This window comes from Panthera uncia, assembly GCF_023721935.1.
Source record: "Panthera uncia isolate 11264 chromosome D3 unlocalized genomic scaffold, Puncia_PCG_1.0 HiC_scaffold_8, whole genome shotgun sequence".
Classification (NCBI taxonomy): domain Eukaryota; kingdom Metazoa; phylum Chordata; class Mammalia; order Carnivora; family Felidae; genus Panthera; species Panthera uncia.
This window is the reverse complement of record NW_026057586.1, coordinates 52,631,619-52,648,147: the sequence shown is the minus strand read 5'-3', so window position 1 is coordinate 52,648,147 and position 16,529 is coordinate 52,631,619. Positions and strand designations below refer to the sequence as shown.

Below are 16,529 nucleotides of genomic sequence, written 5' to 3'. Positions count from 1 at the left end.
GATCATTAAAATGACTGGGCAGATTTCAGCAGCATGGATGGAACTGGAAGGTATTATGCTGAGTGAAATAAGTCAGAGAAGGACAGATATCCTATGTTTTCACTCATATGTGGATCTTGAGAAACTGAACAGAACACCATGGGAGAAGGGAAGGGGAAAAATTGTTACAGAGAGGGAGGGAGGCAAACCACAAGAGACTCTTAAATACAGAGAACAAACTAAGGGTGGATGGGGGTTGGAGAGAGGGAAAATGTGTGATGAGCATTGAGGAGGGAGGGCACTTGTTGGGATGAGCACTGGGTGTTATATGTAAGCCAATTTGACAATAAATTCTATTCATAAAAAATATATACATAGAAAAAATGACTGGGCAAGTCAAAACCCAAAGCAAACTTAATAACTGAGAAAAATTAGGATTTTTCCATGAATTTTACAAATTTTTGTAAAAACTTTCTATTGTCAGTTAAAAATGTGTAAGAAAATGAAAAATAGTAAGTTGGTGTTTAGTACACTGCAATTTAAAACATTAGGAACATTGAGAACTAACATGTCTTCTTTGTAAAATAACTTAGCAAGATTAGTTGGTTTGAACAGTGCTTGCCTTCTTGATGTAAAACTTAGGATACCGAACAAGCATCTCTCGTCTTGGCAAATTTTCGTATGCTTTTCTAAATTTGGATCACCTTTCAGGTTTTCAGCTCTGAAACATTCAATGTCATGAAGTATGTCAGAGTTCCTTCAGTGTGGACACTTTTTGCCCACGTCACTTCCTCTGGGCCATCTTCATCCTTTTTGTCACAGCCACTCTGCTCCTCTGTGTGGATGAGCCTGCCTTCACCAGGTGCCTCTGGCTGCACATGTTGAGCCTTTCAGGTGGCAGCAGGGTCCCCATTCCCGCAGTCAGCTATTTCTTCCGTAACTGTTGACATTCAGTTTGAAGTTTACTTCCAGTAATGGTACTTTTAGTTTGTGGCATTTTGATCTTGGCCAGTTTCCTCTTAATTATCCATTTTTATAAAATGTCACATGGGTTTATCAGTGGGAAACAAGAAGACAACTACCACTACAAGCTTTGCTGTCTGTGCCTGAACTGAGTAATAATAGATTTGGTGCGCTAGTCACTAGTGCACTTTTTGAAAAAGTGATGCAGTGGGTTACCAATCATGCGGGGCATCTGTTTTTATGTAGTGATCTGTAGCCAGAGAGCTGGCAGTGAAGTCTGTGCTCTCTGGAGTTACAGGTAACATACTGCATTAACTGAAATTTGTGGTTGTCTGAAGCGTGCCAGCTGAGGCCTGTCTGTGGTGTAACTCTGGAAGTGCTCAATTGCTTGTTGACCATAACATTTCTCTATTTTATGCCATTTGGGAAATTAAGTACAAGATTTTATGTTCTAAAAATGATACAATATTTTCTTTCAATCCCTGGTTACCTATCCCCTTCCTTCCCAGATCTGTTTGGTTTTTTAAGGCAGGTTGGTGGGGCAGGTAGCAGTGTTTCTCAGAGACTATCACTCCAGGAACCTCAATACTAAGTTTGGCTTGAGAACCCAGAATTTAGGCTTCGTTTAGCATGAATGAAAGATTTAATACTAAATCATACTTTCTCTTCTTAGATTGATATAGAAATCAATGGCGATGCAGTGGATCTTCACATGAAATTGGGTGACAATGGGGAAGCTTTCTTTGTGGAGGAGACTGAAGAGGAATATGTAAGTTCTAGTGGGTCACATTTACTTTACACATTGTATTCAGGCTCCAGGATCTGTCCCCAGACAGAAATGTTCAGTTTTCATGGTTAGTTATAGAGGTGATTGTTGCAGGTTAAACAAGCTTTAGTTTTAGGTTGAAGAACTAAGCTGTCAGAAAGGAGCTAGAGTGAGTGAGGCACTTTTCTCAGCACCAAGTGTCAGAATACAGAGAGCATACAGAAGGCCCTTGCACTTGCTCTTTTTCTGTCTTTAATGAGCTTTCTTATTTAGTATCTGTTACAGTTTACACCTTGACTCGAAGTTAGTTCCACCTAAGTAATGAAGGCATATCTCTCTGCAGGCTGTGTGTGTTTGTACATGTGTGACCTTTAAACTTGGAAAACATGTTTAACCATTTTGGTTAGGGACATTGGATCACTAATCTTGAATAGGCTTGTGAATGAGTTTATTATGGTCTCCAGAGATTTAAATTAATTGGCCTGTATCTTTTTAAACCATTATTGCATGTTTGGCTTCTTTAAGTAAGAGAGAACAGTTTGTTCCTCCCCACCCCTTCACCCCATGTATCCACTGATGGTGGTAAACTGTTTTTGATGGATCTTAGAAGAGGCATCTTCTGGCTTTCATCATAAAGAATAAAATCTCAGCAAAACTGATAACCTTCAAGTTATTAAGGATACAGGACTACTTTTTTGGGGTTTTCAAAGAAGAAAAGTCACCAAAAAATAGAATGAGATTGTTTATCATTTTTAGTTTAGAGAGAAACCAACAATTTAGATACCAGTATGTAAAGCAGCAGTGCAAAGTATGGTTATGAAAACAGTCCAGAGCAGTCTTTTTTTTTTTAGTACCTATTAATTACTTGTTTTCATATTACCTTGTTTGTGAAACAAACAGTGTTTGCTTGGCCTTATCAAAGTTTTTCCTCATCAGAGACAGAAGCAAGAGGCAGAATGATACAATAAATGAGTTACCACAAGAATAAAATATATATTTTTTTAACTTTTATTTATTTGAGAGAGAAAGCACACACATGGATGCAGGGGAGGGGCAGAGAGAGGGAGAGGGAGAATCCTAAGCAGGCCCCACGCTGCCAGTGCAGAGCTGATGCAGGGCTCAGTCTCACAAACCATGAGGTCATGACCTGAGCCAAAATCAAGAGTTGGACGCTTAACCAGCTGAGCCACCCAGGTGCCCCAAGAATAAAATATTTTTGATGTGTTCCTTAAAATCATGTATATTTCAGGACATTGGTTGATTAGGCTTTGTGTAAATCAGTGAGCGAGAGGGCTGGGTTATCGATCGTTTGTTACGTGGTTCTCGTGGTCATTTCTGATGATTCCACTTACAACTATGCTTAGTAAGGTTAACTTGGAGAGTGTCAACTTTCCAGCCCCTTTTGCCTATCCCATGTATCATCAAATTATTCAGATTTTCTTTCATATGCTTCTCTGTAAATTTTTTTTTTTTAATATTAATTCATCCAACATTACTACTGTATGCCACATACTATGAATAAAATACGCCCCCACTCTCCAGGAGTTTACAGTTATAAAAGGGATAAGCATTACCAACACCCATCTGGCTGCCATTTATTTACATACTTGTTTCTGTCAGACTTTGCTCATCTAAACTGTTTATCATCATCCTTTTCAAGCTGGTAGTTCTGTATCTAACCCTGTCCTGTTAATAGCTGCACAATCATCCATAGTATGGATACACCACAATTTAACCATTCTTGTACTGATAGAGATTTAGGTTATTTCATCACCCCGAACACAATACACATAGTGCTATAATAGAACTAGGAAACACCACCAGAGACAAAATAGCTTTTAAGAAGTACCAGTAAACTTTGGGGCACCTGGATGGCTCAGTCGGTTCAGCATCTGACTCTTGATTTCAGCTGAGGTCAAGATCTCAGGGTTGTGGGATCAAGCCCCCTCCACTCAACACGGAGCCTGCTTAAGATTCTTTCTCTTTCTCTGCCCCTCTCCCCTACTCGTGCATGAACTCTCTCTCTCTCTCTTTCTCTCTCAAATTAAAAAATTTTTAAAAAGTACCAGTAAACTTTATTTATACAATTAATAAAAAAGACCATTGAATTAAAAGGCCCTGGAAGTCAGAGACCACAGCCTGTAACTTGGGTGCCCTGGGGACATGTGGAATAATATCCTGTCATCACAGTGCTGGATAAACAGAATTTTGGCTCCGGGGTAATGTGTCTATCAAAGCCAAATTCAGAAGCTTGATTTAGAACAATTATGGAAATTCACTCATTTTCAGGACTATTATGTAAAAACTTGAGTATTCTAAGTTACTTGAAGTTAATTTATATGTTACCTACCTTCCATTTCCCCCATGATACAAAGGGGTGAAGCCAGTAATTACGAAGTTAATCTTCTGAACACTGGACTTTGGTCATTTATTTGATATTAAATTACGAGTTTATTTCTAACTGTTGGGCCTTATTTTCTTCTTTTGAATTCCTGAAAGGATGTTTTAAAAACGTTACAGTTTTAAAATCTGCCAACTTCATTTGTAATAGGGTATTGTGTATTTTAATCACCTTTTCACCCTCATTTAATTTAGCAAACACAATTTACCGGAGATCCTCACTTCACTTACCTGTCCTACTGCCCCCTGTCTGATGGGGTGTTCCTGATCCCTGCCTTCCGCTTTATCCTGTTACTGTTCTTTGTAAGTTTTTGACAGAGTGCTTCGTATTGCCTCCTTGGAATGCTGCTGTTGCTGCTTTGAACTTCCCTGTATAGAAAATTTAACTGGCTGTGCTTTAATTACAGTTTTTATGTGTGTGTGCTGATTGGGTATATTGGTTCCTTCAAATATATTCAGTTACATGGACCAGATGAATTATCTGTGTGTACCAGGGTAAAGACCTGTTCAGAATAGAGTGGGCAGTAACATAGTTCAGTGTGACATTCTTACCTTTAAGGACTATGTATTCTTCCTACCACTGTGAATTTAGATATGCAAAGAGTTCATTATTGTTTTGATTAACTGTCCACTTTGTCAGGGACAACTTTTGTTTCTCCATGTTCTCTTTAAGGAAAAGCTTCCTGCCTACCTTGCCACCTCACCAATTCCTACTGAAGATCAGTTCTTTAAAGATATCGATACTCCTTTGATGAAATCTGGTGGAAATGAAAGACCATCTCAGAGTTCAGACATCTCCCACATGTTGGAAACGGAAACAGTTTTCACTTCAAGTTCTGTGAAAAAGAAAAAACGAAGGAGAAAGAAATGCAAACAGGACAGTAAGAAGGAAGACCAGACCGCTTCTCCTGCTGCAGAAGATACCGTGGATGTGGAAATGAGCTCTGACGATGACAAGGGGGCCCAGTCAGCAAGGTAGGGCTCTTAGTGTGGTTGCCAGGCATCCACACACGCTATGGGCAGAGCTCAGGTACAGTGAATTGTTGTTGTTTCTTTCATAGATCTGCAGTGTGAGTTTTGCACTTGTTTTTCCCCATGACAGTTTATTGTGGAATCAGTGTAAGAGGCATTTTTTTTTCCTTTCTGCTATTCTATAAAATTTGCCATCAGACGTCCTGCTGTGGTATTGACATACCACTTGAAGCAGACTGGCAGTGTGTGTCTTTCCATCAGTAGGTTTCCAAAAGCCAAATAAATTGTAAGTTACAAAGAAGGTCTGAATTAGTGACTTGGCCCTGAGGCCACATCTGGTGTATATCCCTACTCAGTAGTCTTGGTATCTCACCTGTTTCTGAGAAGTTTAGAGTTTTTATTTTGAGTTTATCATCAAAACATTCCCAGTAAATTGAAAAGGAAAGGAGGATTTTTGTGTGTGTGTGGTGGTGTTTTTTTTTCAAGTGAGAAATCTTTGACCACTTATTTACCAGCTCAGTAGAAGAGCTCAAATATGCCAATTTTTAGGTCAGCACTGGGTTTGGAAGGTTAGGAGGTAGAACATGTATTTTTTTGTTCAAGAGTTCAATTTGTAAAAGGTTATCTTCCCACCTGTTCACTCAGTGACTGTTGTGGCATTGGAAGAGGACCGTATGTGTGTCATGGGGTGGTTTACTTTACTGATGAGCATTGGACAAGAAGTTGTTGCCCACAGTGACCCTGAAGTTCTACCTACAGTTTTTCCAAGATCCACCAGAAAGGACACTGAAGTAACACTTTTGCCCTTACAGTTTATTCGTGTCCTTTATCATAACACAATTGAGCAAAGTTTAGAACTCTTGAACAACCTGCAGCTTCAGTTTAGGAAGTTAAAACATTTCTAAAACATATGCAGAGTTACCTGATAAATGTACAAGAATCATTATTCTAAAGGAATTAATTTACAAAATTAATGTTGAAAGTGAATGCATTGCAGATATATTCGTGCATGCCTTACTTTCTAGATTGTGCAAACTGCCTGCTTCAGCCAAATCTGTCAGAATACTGATTTGGTCAACAGTTCATGGTTGTTAGTTCTTTCTCTCTGAGCCAGAACCTTGCTTGCTTGGTAAGCAGGCATGTCAGAATGCTTGTAAAGTAGTGGCTTATGATAATTTTCAGGAGTTTGGTGGTTTGCTTTTTCTCTGGATTACGTGGATCATAGATACTGCCACGTGGAGGAACTCTTTCCTAAAATCTCCTTTAAAAAAGGATCTGCTTAATTATGCAGCCAACAGAAATTAGGACTTAAAAAAAAAAAAAAGGACAAAATGTAACAGTCTTGAGAATTCAGGTCAGGTGTATACTGAAATAAGCACGGAGCTAAAAGGTAGAAGACTGGGCCTCTTCTGTTTTTGATTGTGGAATAGCAGCCACTTGGTTACTCTGGACCTTTGTTTTTTAATCTATGAAATAAGAGAATTGAACTGTGTGGTTTGCAAGGCCCCTTCCAACTCAGTAGATTCTAAAATAATTTGGAGAAAGATACTTAGGATCAAAAGTATTAGCAGCATATTAATCAGAGAAAAAGAATAGGAAGTCAACTGCTTTTGCAGTTGTGCAACCTAGAAATCAGATAGGGTTGGGACATTTGCAGCTTTCGAGTATCTTCCCCTCCTCAGGCCCCTACCACTTAGGAAAGAAATTCTGTTTCCAGAGACATACCTAAAAGTGGTTTTTATTTTATTTTGATAAATAGTGTCCTACTTAAATAGCGTTCTCTTTACTTTTCAAGAATTTCATGGATAATAGAATTAAGGTTAATTGAGGCTCCATGAATGAAGCAGGTGAAAGATGAAACCACCCTTAAACCAAGTTGCTGTTGCATAGCTAGGAGAAACACATTAAGTGAAAATTGGAGAGCTTTAAACTGCAGAGAGCTTTGTGTAAATTGTACCTAGTGAGCCTCTCCCTTACTCAAGATGGACTTGTGTGTAGCATGGAAGCCTTGTTTGTCCTTCCAGAGGATGGAAGGATGTGTTAGTGTGTATATGTATTAAAAATGTTGTACCTAGGCTAAGTAGTCTTTTGGAGGGAAGAGTCTTTTCGGATTGGATGGTGCTGTAGCACAATCATGGGTGCAAATGTACAAAATATGCCACTGGTAAAATACTTAAAATACCCAGCACTATTAAAAATGGAGGCTTAAGACTGCACCATCAGAAAGGAATCTCTTCTTTTAATCCACCAAAGCAGACTTGTTTGCAAGTTGTATCTGGGAGCTAAGTAGAGGGAGCCTAAGACTTTTTATAAACAGCCTCTATTGCCCTGAGGCTGCGGACTTCATCTCCTGATCAATAACTGGCTTCCAGAAAACCCTCCATGTTCTTCTCTGATGACTGGAATCTTACAGCCTGCTCCCTGCCTTTCCTCCCTTTGATTTCTGACACAGTAGACAGAGAAACATTGCAGGGCTCCTTTCAATCCTATTATGAGGTTATCTTTTATCGGAAATGTCCCATATCCAAAAGCAAAATGAGATCATTAGCCACACTGAAATTTATTGACCAGTACTGTGCTAAGGCTGAGGATAAACATATTGTTTACCGAGTTAGTAATCTTTGGTCATGGTGGTTAGCAACCCTATTTATCTCTTACATAATACCCCCAGTTAAATAGACAAAGACTCATTTAGTCCCTCTAATTTATCCCACATAAATAAAGCAGGCCATTTATTTTAACTTTCTATTGATTTTTTTTTCCCCTGCTTTTAAAAAAATGAGATAATAATTTACATATAGTTGTATTTATAGAACTTAAATATGCAAGTATGCAATTGAGTGATTTTTGTCAGTTGTATATACATCATGTAACCTCTGTTGGCTTTTGAATAGGAAGGATAATTCGTTTATGAAATGGTATTGAATTTGAAGCCATGTTGAGATACATCTGTGAAGGCTGAAGTGTTCTCTTATACACACTTAGTATGAACTCCAGCAACTGGACCTCCCACATCCCCCAACCCTGACTCAGGGTTAAACTGTTTACCCTACTGCGAATTCTCTGCTGTTCAGTGTTAATGTATGTAATTGTCCTATATTTTGACATGGATGTAGTCAGTGTTGGTACTGTTGTCTTCCCATTCCAGTATCTACACTCCCTTTTATCCTCATATCATGAATTTAAGTTCCTCTGTCATGGTCTACCTAGCTTGTTGAATGTTCTTAGGCACAGGTGCCATTTTGAAAAGTGCTTATTAGCAAGTTTTTAGAAGCCTTATTTTATTTAATGGATCATGGGACCGAAGGGAACCTCAACATCAGCAACCTTTTTCATCACCTAAAATAATCGTCTAAACTAATGGGCCTAATTTTTGTCAGGATATGCCCAGAGAAGACCATTTCATGTCTTCCCTGGGGTATAAGTTCTTAATGGTGCCTGATCTTGATCTTTCTTTCTCTCAGCAATATTTTACTAATACCAGATTGCTTTCTGAGCTCTTCTTGACTTACCTTTTATACTACAGTGAAATATATGCCAAATAAGTAAGTTTCTGTGACTTTTACATTGTTCTTTTCAAACCACTTTCAAACCATATGGATAATGATGCGTCCTTTCAAATTTGTCAAATAAACATCTGATTCATAAGCATCACATTTTCCCTTTTTGTTACCATTTGATGTTCATTTTTTAAGGGGCACTGGGATGGCTCAGTCATTTAAACGTTTGGCTCAGGTCATGATCTCATGGTTCATGAGATTGAGCTCTGCACCGAGCTCTGTGCTGATAACACAGAGCCTGGTTGGGATTCTCTCTGTCTTTCCTGGTGCCCCTCTCCCCCACTTGCACTCTCTCAAAAAGAAAAGAAAAAAAAAAAAAAAAACTGAAAAAAAACACCCTCCTGATGTTCCTTTTTTGAGAAATAGAATGTTTTTAGCTAGATATCTGCCTTTTTCAAGTATAGGTTTTTCTCCCCTTGAAATGAGGTATTATACCAGAGTTTAATTCTTCTGAGAGAAATATTAGAGTTGGGAAAACCTTAAATTAGAAGATACAACTATATGGAAAAACTATTGCATGGCAGAGGTAGTAAAGCAGAGCATGTTAAACAAAGATATAAAGGAAGAAAGGTAACATTAAAAATTAAAGTGATTTTTACCTTTATTTTTAGTCTGCCGTATTAAGTAAATACAGATATTCTCATTTTATGTAGAATATCTGTCCTGGTAGAATGTAGAATTTTTTATAAGAAGCTCTCAAACTGGAAAGTATAGTTTTCTTGATACTTCTCAGAGCTCTCAGCATAATACACTGCGTAAATCTCATATAAACTCTGAAATAGACAGGACAAGTGATAAATTTCCAACTAAATATGAAAAACTGGGGCCCACAGTGCTTCTGAGGGATGTTTTCAAGGTTATATGGCAAGTTAGTTACATTAACTATGCAGATTCAAGAAAAACCAAAGGGTAAATTAATTAAAACCCTATTGGCATTAGTTCATCCTCCTATAAAGATAGAGAATATGGGGACGTGTGCAAGGGGGAGGGGGCAGAGAGAGGGAGAGTGAGAATCCCAAGCAGGCTGTGTGGTGTTAGCACAGAGCCTCATGGGGGGGCTCAAACTCACAAAACATGAACTCATGACCTGAGCTGAAACCAAGAGTCAGACGCTTCACCAGCTGAGACACCAAGGCACCCCTCATCTTCCTATAGTTCTAAGGTCTGTGTATGAATCTTAAAAAAACATTTTTTACGTTTTTGTATCATCATCCTCATATCCGCATGTCATGTAGATTCTAAATAAGGAGAAAGTTCTCAGGTAATTCTTGGTCCAAACAAAAAGAAGAATAAGTTCTGCATGTTTTTAAGAGTTTTTTAGAATATTTTTGAATTTTTGAACCATAACTCTTGTTTTTAGCTCATAGTCTTATATTTTCTTTAATACACAGAAGAATATAGTGAAAGAACAAGGATTTGTTTTGAATACTGCTACTTACTAGCTCTGTGACTCTGGGCAAATTACTAAACTTCTCTGGATTCTTGATTTATTTGATATCTAAAATAAGATATTCTTGGGGTGCCTGGGTGGCTCAGTCGGTTAAACCTCTGACTTCAGGTCACTGATCTCAGGGTTCATGAGTTCAAACCCCACATCAGGCCCTGTGCTGACAGCTCAGAGCCTGGAACCTGCTTCAGATTGTGTGTCTCCCTCTCTCTCTGCCCCTCTTTCACTTGTTCTCTCGCTCTCTCTTTCTCTCTCTCTCCCTCCCCCTCTCCCCCCCTCCCTCCCTCCCTCCCTCCCTTCCCTCCCTCCCCTCCCTCCCACTCTCACACACACACACACACACACACACACACAAGAAACACTTAAAAAAAACTAAGGTATCTTCAGATTTGTAAGGATTAAATGAAATATACATAAAGCCTTAGTTTTCCTCCTGAAGCCTTTGAATCAATTACCCTGAAGGGCTATAAAAGGAAAAAAATTTTTTTAATGTTTAGGTTTTTGAGAGGGAGCATGAGTGGGGGAGGGGCAGAGAGAAGGGGGCAGAGGATCCAAAGCAGGCTCTGCACTGACAGCAGTGAGCCCGATGTGTGGGGCTTGAACTTACCAAACTCTAAGATCATGACCTGAACCTAAGTCAGACGCTCAACCGACTGAGACACCCAGGTACCCTGGGAATTGTTAATCACATCATTTTCACAGTTTTAATTTATTGAGAGAGAAAAAACCAGCGAGGAGGGGAGGGACAGAGAGAGAGAGAGAGAGAGAAAGAGAGAATGAATCCCAGGCAGGCTCCACACTGTCAGCACAGAGCCTGACCTCAAACTCAAACTCACCAACTGTGAGATCATGACCTGAACCGAAATCAAGAGTTGGACGCTTAACCAGCTGAGCCACCTTGGTGCCCCCAATCACATCATTTTTAAACACATTCTTTTCTGTCCTTCCTCTGTTTATTCCGTATTTAAATAGTGATGGCAATAGTGTATGGTGGGTGGCATGGTGGCATCAGTGAATCCCCCTTCTCCTTCATATTTTTCTTCTAAGAGGATTAGTTATTAATCATTTGGTCTTCTTCATTTGCATCATTTAGACAATGTGTCCGTAGATTTGGGGATATTTTTAAGCTGACAGTGTCATCATCCCTGATTTTGTTTTTTTCCTTCACAGAGGATCTTCAAATGCTTCCTTAAAGGAAGATGAATATAAGGAGCCTTTGCTCTTCCATTCTGGGGACCATTACCCCTTATCTGATGGAGACTGGTCCCCTTTAGACAAGTAAGTATTTTTAAAATTTCTCCATTTGTTTAACAAAAGATATATTAAATAGGTTTTCTGTTATTTGACAGTAATGATATTTCCTATTTCTCTCATATAGGAGAACTGAATGTGTACTTTTAACACGAATATGGACCTTTTCTCTCAATTACTTTGTTCCTAAATTTGATATGATTTAACCCTCACAAAGTTAGTGTAGATCTGTGTAATCTGCATAGAATTTAGCCCTCTACAATTCTTAAATTCTGATCTTACTGTGTCAACTATTAACTGTAGACGGATAATGTGAAGAAAGGCGCAGTCACACTTTGTTCTGTGTTTAAATCCAGTTTCTCTCATGTATTGATTTTGTTCATTTAACCCATCTTTTCTGTACATTTCATCTCCTGTAAAATTATCTTTGTCATTGGTTTCTTGTGAGAATCAGTAAGGATAATGTATATAAAGTGTTTATAGAGAACCCAGCAAGTCCTCATTAGATCCTGGTTGATGTTGTTTTTATTATTATTAAAGAACTCAAATGGAAGAAATAATTTATATTCCCTTCAATAGGAGTCTTTATACTGGCTGGATAAAGTTGGTATATTCAAGCTTATATTTCCTTTAATGTGTCGAGCTCAGCAAGACTGAAGTTTCTGACTTTAAAGGCATCACATTTTTTTGTCCCTTGTTTACAGCCCCTATTCCCCAACAGCAGTGTGTCCTAAGAGTGATTCAGAGCTGGAGGTGAAACCTGCTGAGAGCCTGCTCAGATCAGAGTCCCACATGGAGTGGACGTGGGGAGGGTTCCCAGAGTCCACCAAGGTACTGATGTTCACTTGCCTGTGGAGTACGTCCAGTTAAAAACCTGTGAGGTGTCTCTGTCTTTGAGTAAAGGAGGAGTGGTGATTTCTGAGCCAGTGCCCGTGAATATAAATGATGGTAGTGCCCTCGTGTGGTCACATAAAAGAAATCCAAAGTTAACATTTTTCATAACTGCAGCAGAGGGATTCCAGCATTATATTGTGTGTTTCTAGTTAGTAATGTTGATTGTTAGTTAACATTTTAATAAGGAAAATGTCAAAGGTACCTAAAGGAAACTAGGATTTCCACACTGAAGTTTTAAATAGGAAATTGATTATGAAAACTTTTTTGCCAGCTCATAATGAAAGAAGAATTGGAAAGATACATTACTTGAGAGAGAAAATGTTTAGTCCCTGTAAGTTTATAAAAAGTATACATTTGCTTATATGTGTAATTTGCATTGATACTTGACTACCCACTTTTATGCTATTTCAACAGAGCCTTGAGGTAGTTCAAGCAGGGCTAACCTTTCATGTAGCACTCAAGTTTTCTCCCTGATAATGAACATTCTTCCTCTTGGCATCTAAAAATTGTTGTATTTCCTTAGTCTTCTCTGGTGCTTAACTCTTCATAGTACAACAGTTACAAATAGATCTCTTGTAAATATCATGATATTGAACAAAATGCAGTTATTTTTCCAGCTTCTTAATTATGAAATATGTCACACACATAAAGTAATATACTTACTGAATGTTATGAATAAAATGAATACGTTTACCTGCATCCAGATTAAGAAATAGATTATAACAGATACCTTTGAAAATAGTTTAATTTTTAAACAATTCACCTTTTTTTAGGTCAGCAAAAGAGAGAGATCTGATCATCATCCTAGGACGGCTACAATTACACCATCAGAAAATACCCACTTTCGGGTAATTCCCAGTGAGGAGAACCTCATAAGTGAAGTTGAAAAAGATGCTTCCATGGGAGAAACGGTCTGTACCATAGTGAAACCCAAACCCAGAGCCCCGTGTAAGCAGATGAGCAGTGCAACTTCTGCTGCAGAACTTCTCGAACCTCCCCTGGAGCCTCCTCAGATTTCATCTATGTTAGATGCAGACCACCTTCCTAATCCATCATTAGTGGAGGCTACCTCAGAATCAAAACCTGCAGCTAAAGTAGACTCACCATCAAAGAAGAAAGGTAATCGTTTGTTTAATTTGGCGTCAGGTACTGCAAATTTAGATGATAAATTATTTCACTGTTTCAAATGATACTCAATGGCTGCCTTTGTATTTCTACTCCCTGATCAGAACTTATCGTACAGTTGGGATCACTTATTTAATAGGGCTTCCCCGCTGCACTCCAGATGCCACTGGAGCAGGATTCTGACTTCCTCCCTGTTCTCCCCTGACTGCTGCTACTCAGTGTGCCCTTGGGAAGCACTTATTGAAAAAATTAATGAGCATGTTCAAATTAATGCATAAAATTAACCACTTTATTGACTAAACGTCAATAGAGTGAAGTGAAATCCTAAAAAATTACATGTTGAAAAAGAAATAATTGGATGAGAGAAAAATGTTTTTACCTAAAGCAGCATCTGGTTAGTTGAGGCCAGATTAAGTCCTTTTTTCTAGTAACATGGGATATAAATAAATGTATGCTAATTATTAGTGTTCTCTTTTTTTCATTGATTATTTTCCTCTAAAATAGTTAAAAGATGGGGTCCAGCTCTTGGCTGCTCAACAGCTGTGTCTCACTTTTGGAAAACAAGTTTAATAAATCAGAATATTCTTACTATTTAAAATATAAAGTTGTCCATTGATACTTAGTACAGTAAGAGCCAGAACATACTCATTGTCTGAACACTGGCCCTATTTTTATGGAAGTAAAGCCTTACTTAAAAATTGAAAATACCCACTGTCACATAATAGCCAAATACTGTATTCACTTTTTTAAAAATATGAACACGAAAAGTTAAATAATCACAAACTGACTTAGAAAGTACTACAGGTATGAACCTTCAGAGTCATTCAGAAATAACTTATTTAAAATAAAAGAATTTGACTGTCAGGGGTATTTGTGGCCAAATATGATCATCCAGGTAATGATCCTGCTTAACTTGTGACCTTCTTTTTTCAGAGCTCAGCACTTTTGCAACCAGAGGCCATATTCTGCTTTAAGAAATGTTAGGGAGGAAAATCTAGTTTTCAGGGTGAATGTTTTGTATTACACTAGAAAATAACAACCCCTATTGCTAGCACATAGTGACTGGAGGAAATAATGACCCTATTCCTAGCACATAATATAGGAAGTGACTAGATAGAGATCAGGACACTGAGCGGTTTCCACCATTCAGTTGGGTTCATTCTCCACCCCCACCCCTCGTTTTTTATTATGTAGTTGTATGCATCTTTGCTTCCTTCCTCGCTTTCTCTGTCTCTCCACTCACACAGATACAGTTTTTTATTGTTTAAACCATTTGAAAACATTCAAAAGCATTTTGGGATTTCACCTTTAATACTGTAAGACACATCTTCAAAGAATAAGAACACTCTCTGCATAACCACAGGACAGTTGTCATCTTGAAGAATTGATATTCATGTTTCCCCAAATGTACCAAGAAAAGCTTTTTAGCTGTTTTTCTTCCAAACCAAGATCTCATCAAGGTTTACATGTTGCATTTGTTTTTTATTAACCTTTTTCATTTAGAATGGTGCCATCCACACATGTTCCCTCACTCCTTTTTTCCCCTCTGCAACCATGATACTGACCTTTTCAAGAGTCTGGCCAGTTCTTTTGTATGCTTTCTCATGTTTTGATTGTATTTGTTAGTTTTTTTCAAGGTGACATCCCCATATTTCCTTAAACTGGAAGTTAACTCTAGAACAACACTTCCCAATAGAAATGTAATGTGAGTTGAATATTCATTTTAAATCTTCAGTCGGTTAAGTGTCCAGCTCTTGGATTTGGCTCAGGTCATGATCTCAACAGTTCGTTGGTCTGAGCCCTGCATCAGGCTCTGCACAGGCAGCACAGAGCCTACCTGGGATTCTCTCTCTCTCCCTCTGTCTCTGCCCCTTCTCCACTCAGGCTGTCTCTGTCTCTCTCAAAATAAATAAACTTTTAAATAAATAAATAAGCGAAATTAAGTATAGTAATATATTCTGAGCTAGTAAGCCCAAACAGTCACAATTTTAACATGTAATCAGTATAAAAATTGAGATATTTTACATTTTTTATAGTAAGTTTTAGAAATCTGGTGTGTGTTTTACACATTTAAAAAAAAAAATTTATGTTTGTTTATTTTTTGAGAGAGAGAAAGAGTGTGAGTGAGGAAGGGGCAGAGAGAGAGTGGGGGACACAGAATCCGAAGCAGGCTCCAGGCTCTGAGCTATCAGCACAGAGCCTGACGTGGGGCTCGAACTCACGAACTATGAGATCATGACCTGAGCCAAAGTCAGATGTTCAACCACCTGAGCCACCTAGGCACCCCCTGTGTTTTACACATTTTTTAAAACATTTTACTTTTATTCTTTAGTAAAAAAAAAAAAAAAGATAAAGCTCAAAGATATAATAAATGACTGGAGACTACGAAAAAAAATATGAGAGTTACAGAGAGGGAGGGAGGCAAGCCATGAGACTCTTAATACTGAGAACAAACCGAGGGTTGATGGGCATTGAGGAGGGCACTTGCTGGGATGAGCACTGGGTGTTGTATGGAAACCAATTTGACAATAAATTATATATATATTTTTTTTTTTTTTTTAATTTTTTTTAACGTTTATTTATTTTTGAGACAGAGAGAGAGCATGAACGGGGGAGGGTCAGAGAGAGGGAGACACAGAATCTGAAACAGGCTCCAGGCTCCGAGCTGTCAGCACAGAGCCCGACGCGGGGCTCAAACTCACGGACCGCGAGATCATGACCCGAGCTGAAGTCGGCCGCTCAACTGACTGAGCCACCCAGGCGCCCCGAAAATAAATTATATTAAAAAAAATAAAAGTAAAAAAAATTTTATATACCTCATTTTGGACTAGGACACTTAAGTGCTCAGTAGAAACATGTCACTGGTGACTTACTGTAGTGGGCAGTACAGACCTAGAGGCTTAATTAAATTTGGGTTAAACGTTGTTTATTTTTTGAGTTAAAGATTACCCATGGAATATATTGAGTACTTCATAGAGCATCTCATAATGTCCCAGTGTTAGTGATTCTAAATGTGATCACTTGTTTAAGGTGTTACCTTCCAGATTTATCCATTATAAGGGATTTTTGTCCTTTTGCAACCTGAAGGTAATTCTTGGTGATACTTTGGTACCATGTGACTTTCTAGCAACCCTTCCCTCATGGTTTTAGAATAAGGACCACTTTCTCAATG

The 16,529-nt window shown here is 38.3% G+C and overlaps 1 protein-coding gene across 3 annotated transcripts in view; it reads left to right on the top strand.

Annotated features, from left to right (window-relative positions):
- LPIN2 (lipin 2) overlaps window positions 1-16,529 on the top strand; it is an 84,490-nt gene that overhangs the window by 49,556 nt on the left and 18,405 nt on the right. For all 3 annotated transcript variants that reach the window (XM_049620387.1, XM_049620384.1, XM_049620386.1), the window contains exons 3-7: window positions 1,616-1,711; window positions 4,782-5,083; window positions 11,258-11,365; window positions 12,043-12,169; window positions 13,006-13,351. In XM_049620387.1, coding sequence (XP_049476344.1) covers window positions 1,616-1,711; window positions 4,782-5,083; window positions 11,258-11,365; window positions 12,043-12,169; window positions 13,006-13,351 — 979 coding nt within the window. The remainder of the gene's footprint in view (window positions 1-1,615; window positions 1,712-4,781; window positions 5,084-11,257; window positions 11,366-12,042; window positions 12,170-13,005; window positions 13,352-16,529) is intronic.